The sequence below is a fragment of the Eptesicus fuscus genome, chromosome 5, assembly GCF_027574615.1.
Source record: "Eptesicus fuscus isolate TK198812 chromosome 5, DD_ASM_mEF_20220401, whole genome shotgun sequence".
NCBI classification, from domain to species: domain Eukaryota; kingdom Metazoa; phylum Chordata; class Mammalia; order Chiroptera; family Vespertilionidae; genus Eptesicus; species Eptesicus fuscus.
Window position 1 is genome coordinate 77,880,962 of NC_072477.1, and position 9,722 is coordinate 77,890,683.

The 9,722-nt window shown below is 52.3% G+C and overlaps 1 protein-coding gene across 1 annotated transcript; it reads left to right on the forward strand.

Annotated features, from left to right (window-relative positions):
• Positions 1 to 380: 380 nt before the first annotated feature.
• PCK2 (phosphoenolpyruvate carboxykinase 2, mitochondrial) lies at positions 381 to 9,211 on the forward strand. Its single transcript, XM_008158477.3, has 10 exons — positions 381 to 520; positions 2,763 to 3,008; positions 3,516 to 3,700; positions 3,787 to 3,990; positions 4,321 to 4,508; positions 4,831 to 4,993; positions 5,256 to 5,474; positions 7,817 to 7,954; positions 8,243 to 8,338; positions 8,564 to 9,211. The coding sequence occupies exons 1-10, from the start codon at positions 492 to 494 to the stop codon at positions 9,016 to 9,018; spliced, it is 1,923 nt and encodes a 640-aa protein (XP_008156699.2). The 5' UTR covers positions 381 to 491; the 3' UTR covers positions 9,019 to 9,211.
• Positions 9,212 to 9,722: the final 511 nt, after the last annotated feature.

Below are 9,722 nucleotides of genomic sequence, written 5' to 3' on the forward strand. Positions count from 1 at the left end.
TGGGGCTCAGAGTACCCAGTCCCCAGGAAGAATGTAATGCCCAACACCCGCTAATAGACTTCCAGGCCCCGTGGACTCCAGCCCCTGGCTCGTTTGCCACCCAATGTCTCCAGTCACTATCTACCGGGAGCAAGAGTCCTCAAAGTTACATCATGTGCCGTGGGCAGGGCGGGGCGGAGCCTCGAGGAGAGCAGCCAGTCCCCCAATGGGAGAGATGGGTTTGAGGGCTAGGATGCGGGGGTGGGGTGCAGCTGGGCGGGCCTAGGACTGGGTGCCCCGGACGGACGGAGCGCTGGCCGGCTGGCGTGGCGGAGAGGGTCGCGCTGGCCCGGCTAGGTCCCGCCCCTGCATCCGCCCGCCCGCCCGCTTTTTAAGCGCCTCCCGCCCAGTCTCAGCTCCCTGTCGCTCCACCGCGCACTCTCTTTCCGCCTTCCATCTCTCCCGGGCTCCGCTACGTTCTCGTGCCACCCCACAGCCCCCGCCCAGGTGCCATGGCCGCTGTGTACCGCCCGGGCCTGCGGTGAGTGACCCCCAGCCCGGGGCCGACCCGCACCTTCCAAGGAGCTCACCCCCGTGGGGCTGCCAGCTGCGCTCTCCTGCTGGTCAGCCTCGTCCTGGCTTCCCATCCAAGGGGGCAGCGGGCAGGGGGCGAGTGTTTCTCGATCCCAAGCTTCTCTGGCCGGACGTCTTGCCTGAGGTCAGGGGCTGCCTCAGCAGCTCCGGTCTATCCGTTTCCGTCCCCTCCTACCCGCCCTGCTCTGCTGGTCTCTGCCCCGCGGTCTCTATATGACTCTCAGAACTTCCTTCCACCTCCTCGCTCGCCCCCGCGAAGCCCCTTTCTGAGTCTGTCCCTTTCCTTTACAGATGTAACTCTTGTGCTCACGTTGCCACGAAGAGCAGAAAGGCCCTGGGGTCAAGGGTGCATGAGCCCTGGGATCGGGCGCACAGCTCCCTAATGTAAACATCCATTGCCCGGCCTCCACCACTGGAACCTGGCGGGAAGCCAAGGGACCTGGGGTGAGGGAAAGAAGGGAGGAGGAAGGATCCAAGTTGCCTTGTTCGTATATGGCTGGCTTTACCCCCAGTTCAGGACAGGAGCCCTTAGGCCCTGCTTGTCTGCCTTCTCCTTTTCACAGCTTCCTGTCTTGCCTCTGTAGCCTCCCTTCTCCCCAGGTTTTGTTCCAGAATTTGAGCTGACCCCATATCTCTCCCCACAGCTGGTTCAGTTGGCCAGCCCACATAGGTGGTCTCTGGAGCAGAGAAAAAGGAGGAAGTCCTAGTTAGAGGACTAGAGGGAGTGGCGGAGCCTCACCAGACTTCCTTGCAGAGGCTCTCTCCAGACTGTGTACCTTTAAAATTCGTGCTCCGGGAAAACCTTCCTCTGAGGCAAGAACAGACCCAGGTCCCAGGCACCCTCCTCCTTTGCCCCTGGGACCACACTGGGTTTCCATCTCACTCTGCCCAGTGGAAGCCACCCCAGTTCTCACTCCAGCCAGGCTCCAACTCCCACATCTATGGTTTGAGGCTTCTCCCTCCCCCAGGCTTACACCCTCTGAAGTTGAGCTTCCTGCAGTCTGCTGTTGCACCCTACCACCAATACCCAAAGCTCTCTAGGCATATGTCCTCTAGGAAAGAGGGCCAGGGGAGGGATAGGATCATGTGCTCCTAGGTGTGTGGGGCATAGGAGGGCAACTTCCCTTTCTTGGCCTTTGGTCTCTCTGGCTCACTCCACTCGGGGTCCAGGCCAATCAGAGCAGACCTTGCTTCTCCCTCTCCCAGGAATGTGAAGGGAGAGACAACAGGGACCCTACTCTCCTGGGAATCAGGGCATGCTTAGCCAGTGACATTTCCCAATAGTCAGCCTTTCACATGGTTCAAAAGTAACTACCCAAGGGCAATATTTTTGCAATCCTTTTGGACCAGGGGGGCGGCAGCAGATCTGATGCCTGAAACCCCAACATCTGATCACCTACTCACTGTGCAAGAGTCCTAATCTAGAAACCTGGGACTGTACCATCTCAAAGAACAGGTTCTTTGCATGAGGTTTTTACAGTCTTACAGCATGCTCACCAGAAGAAATAAATAAAAATAGCTGGCCCTAACTGGTTTGGCTCAGAGGATAGAGTGTCAGCCTTTCGACTGAAGGGTCCCAGATTCAATCCCAATCAAGGGCATGTACCTTGGTTGCGGGCACATCCCCTGTAGGGGGTGTGCAGGAGGCAGCTGATCGATGTTTCTCTCTCATCAATGTTTCTAACTCTCTATTCCTCTCTGTAAAAAATCAATAAAATATATTTAAAAAACAAAAATAGCTGCCTTTTTAACTTTTAAAAAAGTAGACTTGAGAATGGAAAGAACAGGGATGAGAGCGTCCATTACCAAACATGAAGCTGTCACCTAGGCACAGTGTCCACACTTGGGCCTTCGGCACCTGTTCATTTCTAAACATTGACCAGATCTAGTTTAACATGGGTATGGACTAAGCCTGCAATAACATTAGCATGCCTATACATGTACTTCACACAGCACAGCCTTTATGGTCATTTGGCAATACCTACCCATTGCTGACCAGGAGACACCCTGACGAAGCCTCATAAAGGCCACGAGATACACATCGCCTGAACCCATCCCACACACCTACTCCAACCTGCTCTTCATGAGACCTGCACCCAGACTTGCTTTAGCATGCTCCCTAGCAGCCCCAGCTTCCTATCCTCTTGACTTGCCTATCCTGGCTCATTACCTGTGTTTTTCTCTCACAGGCTTAGCTGGCATAGGCTGAGCCCCTGTGGCTGGTCATCACAGCGCAGCATCCAGACCCTGCGAGTACTCAATGGAGATCTGGGCCAGCTGCCTACTGGGGTTCGAGACTTTGTGGAGCGTAGTGCACGTCTGTGCCAACCAGAGGGCATCCACATCTGTGATGGGACTGAGGCTGAGAACTCTGCCACACTGGCCCTGCTGGAGCAGCAGGGACTCATCCGAAAGCTCCCCAAGTACAATAACTGGTAAGCCCTGAGCCCAGCAACCCACAAGATGGGGGCAGCTGCTTGGACTGAGGCCACTCACTTTGTCTTTACCAAGACAAAACCATTTAACTAGACCATCTCACTGGAATGAGCAAGAATAGTAGGAGCTTTAGAGGAAACAAAGTCAGGATTTACTGGGAGTGGTCTGTATTTTTATGTTAAATAAGGAAGCAGATACAAATAAAAGCTTTTTCTTTTCTTTTTCTCACAAGTCCAGGGAGTTTTTGCCAGGAAAAGGGGCCTTTAGAGGGCTGGGGGCCATGAGAACTACATAATTAAATATGGGCTTGGGCTAAGCCTGCAATAACATCAGCACCTGGCTCCCCTTCATTTGTCCCCTTAAATGGGACACAACCTGGAGGAAGATTGAGGTGCAAATGGATGGGGAAAACAGAAGACCTGGAATCAAAGTTGGACTTGAAAGAGGGTCTGGGGATGAGGGAGACCTGCTGGCTACCATCTTCCTGATAATCCTCTCTCCCCCAGCTGGCTGGCCCGCACAGACCCCAAGGATGTGGCACGAGTAGAGAGCAAGACTGTGATTGTAACTCCTTCTCAACGAGACACGGTGCCCATCCCGACTGGTGGGGCCCGTGGGCAACTGGGCAACTGGATGTCCCCAGCTGAGTTCCAGCAAGCTGTGGATGAGAGGTTTCCAGGCTGCATGCAGGGTAATCAGGGCAGGGACACAGAGGCTAGGGCACTGGTGGTATTAATAGGTTGGAACCCTTCACCCAGGTGACATTTTCCCCCACAGGCCGAACCATGTATGTGCTTCCATTCAGCATGGGTCCTGTGGGTTCCCCACTGTCCCGCATCGGAGTGCAGCTCACTGACTCGGCCTACGTGGTGGCAAGCATGCGTATTATGACCCGGCTGGGGACGCCTGTGCTTCAGGCCCTCGGAGATGGTGACTTTGTCAAGTGTCTGCACTCTGTGGGCCGGCCCCTCACTGGGCAAGGTGAGCTCCTGCTCTGTCCATGGGAAGACACAAAGGCCTGTTTACACTCAGAGGGAACCCCAAATCCTTCCCATCCTAATTAATGAGACACCTAATTCCCTAGATCAGTCCAGCAGGTCTGGGTTGGGGGTGAGGCTGTCTGTAGAGCAGTTAGCACAAGATTGAGAAAGTCTCTAAGAATAGAGAGCTGATGGATATTATGAGGTGGGGGACTTCAGCCATCCATTGGCACCGCCATTGCTCTCAAGTGTCTATCCTGCCAACCCCTGATCCCTCTAACCCCAGTTTCTGATGCTCCTGCTAGCAGCCCAATGACCCCATTGTCCCCAGGGGAGCCAGGGAGCCAATGGCCATGCAACCCAGAGAAAACCCTGATTGGCCACGTGCCTGACCAGCGGGAAATCGTCTCCTTCGGCAGCGGCTATGGTGGCAACTCCCTGCTGGGCAAGAAGTGCTTTGCCCTTCGCATCGCCTCTCGGCTGGCCAGGGATGAGGGCTGGCTAGCGGAGCACATGCTGGTGAGGGCCTGGTGAGGACTGGGCAGCTGTGGGGGGCAAGGCAGTGGTGGGGCCTGACCAGTCTGCCTCAGCCTTGCCTCCCCACTGCCAGGTGCCAGGCTGGTGGGCAGGGACTCTGCCCAAAGCCCAAAGCTTTGAACCCAAGCTGCTAAATGTTGGGGGGCTTCCCCTTGCTGCCAACCCTGGCCCAGTGGCAAGGCAGTGCACCTGTTAAGTGAATAAACATCAGTCCTCCCTGTTAATCTGTAGCTGCCCTTCCTGTGCAGACCATTCCCTGACCTTTGGTGACCTCCCCCTTGTTCCCTTTCTCCCCAACATGCAGATCCTGGGTATCACCAGCCCTGCGGGGAAGAAGCGCTATGTGGCAGCCGCCTTTCCCAGTGCCTGTGGCAAGACGAACCTGGCCATGATGCGGCCAGCACTGCCAGGCTGGAAAGTGGAGTGTGTGGGGGATGACATCGCCTGGATGAGGTTTGACAGTGATGGTGAGTGATCCTTGGATCATACTCTTGATTCTGGCTCTTACCAGAGCATAGAGGTCTCCCCTCCACTGCTCATGGTGAGCTTTGTCAGTAAGAAACTTCCTGAATAGTTGACCTTCCCCTGAAAATCCTGGCAGAGACACAAACCGTTCCTTGTCAGATCTAGGGTCCAGCTTAAGGCAGAGAGGAACAAAGCAGGACCTACCCTGGCCCACCCCTCAATTTTTCCTGGTTGGTCTTTCCTTTTTTTCACTTCTCTTAACAGGTCGACTCCGGGCCATCAACCCTGAGAATGGCTTCTTTGGGGTGGCCCCTGGCACCTCTGCCACCACCAATCCCAATGCCATGGCCACAATCCAGAGTAACACTCTTTTCACCAACGTGGCTGAGACCAGCGATGGTGGCGTGTACTGGGAGGGCATTGACCAGCCTCTTCCACCTGGCGTCACTGTTACCTCCTGGCTGGGCAAGGCCTGGAAACCTGGTATGTGGGGCGAGGAAGTCATGACACAGCTCCCAGGGCTCAGCACTTGGATGATATAAAATCCTTCACAACCCACAGGCATCTTCCAGGACCTCCAGGAGGCACAGGAAGTTATGAATGTTTGAAGTTTCTAACCCCAGGCAAGGTCTCAGTTCATATCCCAGCTCCATCACGTACTGGCTTTGTGATTTGGTTAAACTGCTGAACTTCCTGAGTGTCAGTTTCCCCATCAGTTGAATGGGGATAGCACCTATCACAAAGTTGTTGAAGGATTAAATGCATACAAAGGGTTTAGCACAGTACCAAACACATAGTAAATCCACCATAAATATAAACTGGGTATTTTTTTAAATATTTTTAATTGATTTTTTTACAGAGAGGGAGAGGGTAGAGAGCTAGAAACATTGATGAGAGAAACATCGATCAGCTGCCTCCTGCACACCCCCCACTAGGGATGTGCCCACAACCAAGGCACATGCCCTTGACCGGAATCGAACCTGGGACCCTCCAGTCCGCAGGCCAACGCTCTATCCACTGAGCCAAACCGGCTTCGGCTGGGTATTTTTTAAAAAGGAAAAAGAAGGACTGTTTGAAAATTATTATAGAAGGAATAGGGTTCACAACATAACTCATAAAGTTTGACCTATTAGTAAGGGAGGAAGCCTCCCCTCCGCCTGCCACTTGGTTCTCACCATCCCCCTATATAATAACCACTGTCTAAAGGTCAGTATTGTTGTCCTAGCCTGTTTTGCTCAGTGGATAGAGCATCAGCCTGCGGACCAGAAGATCCCGGTTTTGATTCTGGTCGAGGGCATGTACCTGGTCAGGATTGTGCAGGAGGCAACCAATCGATGTGTTTCTCTCACTTCGAGGTTTTTCTGTCTTTCCCTCTCTCTTCCACTCACCCTAAAAAATCAATGGAAAAATTCCTCAGGTGAGGATTACCAAAATAAATTAAATAAATAAATACAGGTCAGTATTGTAATCCTTACCCTTTCCCTATCCCTCCAACACATACACTCAAATTCTTCTTCCAAATTGAATCAGACTAGTTCTTTAGCCTCTCCTAGAAGTGAGTTTCTCAACCCTGTCAATTCTCCCCATGCTTTGCAATCCTGCCCCCTCCCACAACCCTGCACTCTGGCCTTCAGTTTTCTGTGGCCTTCAGCAGTCAGAGAGCCCAGAGACCTAGGGATGGGAGCAAAGAAGAGCATGGTGGGGGAAGGTGGCCCTGTGGTCACTGAAGCCTATATTCAAGTTTTCCATGCTGGCCTAGCAGTCACCCTCCTCATCTAATCACCCTTTATTTTCCTCAACATCATCATTAAGCCCTCCTCAGTCTTCCTACCCAACTGAGAAATCCAAGAAAATTTCATATTTCCCTACAGGCTGATTCCCCAACCCTTTCATCATTTCTAGATTCAGGGCTATAACTAGAGCATGTTGTTCCCAGCTTCAGTTCCCAGAATAACACCCTGTGCTAGGGACCTGAATTAGGGGCTGATGAAAATGTAAGACAGAGGGTAAAGGATAGCTCTTATCCTAGAGTGGAGGCAGGAGCTGGTGGGTGGAATAAGGGCAGGGATAACCAGCTGTTTGACTTCTTTGCCCCCTAGGTCTGACCAGCAACCTCCAGCAGAGAAGGCACCATGTCCATTTGGGGTCCCCATGATAGTGCCCTACATACTAGTATACATTTGCCCCCGATTTGGTCCCAGAGCATCTCTAGGGCACCTGAAGGGGCCAAATACCTGGGCTCCTCGGGTTATGCCTGCCCAGGTTATATCCTTGTCCTGAGTTCTTCAAGCCTTATCACTCCATCAGGGACTGGGCGTCTCAGGGAAGTCACCAAAATTCTATTAGCTTTAAAATCAATTCCTATTTGCATTTTGATAGCTCAGGGGTGTTGATGAAAAGTCAATTGTCTGAAATACTCACCAGACAGATTCAGTTTTTGCTTTATGTTTGAGTGTTTATTTAAATAATATCCCATAAAGAAAGAAATATTTTTTTTGTGGCGGGGGTGGGGGGGATTATGCCAACATCTAACTCCATTTCTTTGAACACTGGTCCATGCAACATGGCCATAGTTTGGCATAAACATTAGTGTCCTGCTGAACCCCAATTCCTCTCTCACTCTTTTCTCACACAGCTCAGCTGTCAGTACTATTATGGATAAATAACCTGATCTTTTAGGGGAAATGTCCTAACTCCCTACTCCCTATCACATGAGGTTGTAGGGAGCTGATGAGGCAAAAAGAAATTGTGCAAGAGTGCATGCATGTGTGTGCTGGGGGTGGATGTGCCCTTGGAAGTGATAGTATTTGTATTTCCTCTGCCAGGTGACAAGGAACCCTGTGCACATCCCAACTCTCGCTTTTGTGCCCCGGCTCGCCAGTGTCCCATCATGGACCCAGCCTGGGAGGCCCCGGAGGGTGTCCCCATTGATGCCATCATCTTTGGAGGCCGCAGACCCAAAGGTAAACATTGTGTGGGTGCCATGCCGTGTCGGTAAAGGATCTGAGTCTACATCAGGGCCGACCTCCCTCTTGTACTTAAAGCTCAGGTTGCCAACTGTAGTTGTCTGTCTCCAGAGCTCTCCCCTGGAGAATGCAAAATTGGGGGTGGGGGGAAGCATGAGGTTTGAAAATGGGACATTTCCAACCTCTCCTGAGTTCTCGGAGAGAGATTAGGAATCAGAATCACCAGAAAGGATGGCGTGAGACCAATAAAAAGGGTTGCCTGTGACCCCGTTCATGGTGTTCTAGGGGTGCCCCTGGTATACGAGGCCTTCAACTGGCGCCACGGAGTGTTTGTGGGCAGTGCTATGCGCTCCGAGTCCACTGCTGCAGCTGAACACAAAGGTGAGAACCTTCCATTGTCCCTCTCCCATGTGCCCACATTGCCTCTTCTCTCCCTGCCTGAGCCAGACCTTTCTCCTGCCAAGCCCTTTCCCCATCCCTTTTCACCCTGCCCTGAGGACATTCCAGAACCATGAACATTTTACAACTTCCTCCAGCTGGATGCCGGGTGCCCTTCTCTTTTCCAGTAAGCAGGAAGATTCCTTACCCATCCTTTCCCCTCCCCAGGGAAGGTGATCATGCATGACCCATTTGCCATGCGGCCCTTTTTTGGCTACAACTTTGGGCGCTATCTAGAACACTGGCTGAGCATGGAGGGACGCAAGGGGGCCCGGCTGCCCCGCATCTTCCATGTCAACTGGTTCCGGCGTGATGAGGCTGGACGCTTCTTGTGGCCAGGCTTCGGAGAGAATGCTCGAGTTCTTGACTGGATCTGCCGGCGGCTAGAGGGGGAGGACAGTGCCCGAGAGACACCCATCGGGCTGGTGCCAAAGGAAGGTGCCTTGAATCTCAGTGGCCTGGGAGCCATAGATACTGCCCAGCTGTTCTCGCTCCCTAAGGACTTCTGGGAACAGGAGGTTCGTGAAATTAGGAGCTACCTGACAGAGCAGGTCAACCAGGATCTGCCCAAGGAGGTATCGACTGAGCTGGAGGCCCTGGAGAAACGTGTGCGCAGAATGTGACCTGAGGTTCCAGTCTAGCCAGAGAGCAGCACAGCATCCCCCTACTCCCCACTGCCATCTAGGACTAGGAGAGCAACTAAGCTTGCAGAAAACATGAGCAATTTGATATAACAACTTCTGGGTGACTTGAGACCAGGCCAGAGGCCTTTCCCCACATGCTATCCAATAAGAGATGCTCATTTATTTTACACAACACTTGTGTTTTCATTTCCCACTTATCTTCACAGCTTCCCTCTAACACCAATTTCACAATCTTCTTCCAACTCCTCTAAGCAGCTGATGCGCCATAGACAGCTCTATCTTCGGGCCATCTAAGTAGGAATTCCTGGGAGTAGGCGCTATCTACTCTGTGTCCTGAGGTCTTAAAAAAGTGGAGTCCTCTGCCAGCTGCTCAGTACAGCCTCCAGGCCTAAAATTCCTGAACTTCCACTCAGACTAGCAGAAGCCTCTATAAGCCCATTTTCCAGTGAAGTGGTTCATTGTCAATTCTCAAAACTTTTCTTCCTCCTGCCTGACCTGAAATTGGGACTCACAAAGTATTCATGAAAGCTTATTCAATATTAGGACAACTAACACTTCTATAGCCTTTTCTGTGTGCCAGGCACTGTCCTAAACACACAAAACAACCCTTTGAGGCAGGTTACTGATGAAGAAACAAAGGCACAGAGAGGTTAAGTAATTACTCAAGGTCACACAGTAAGCAG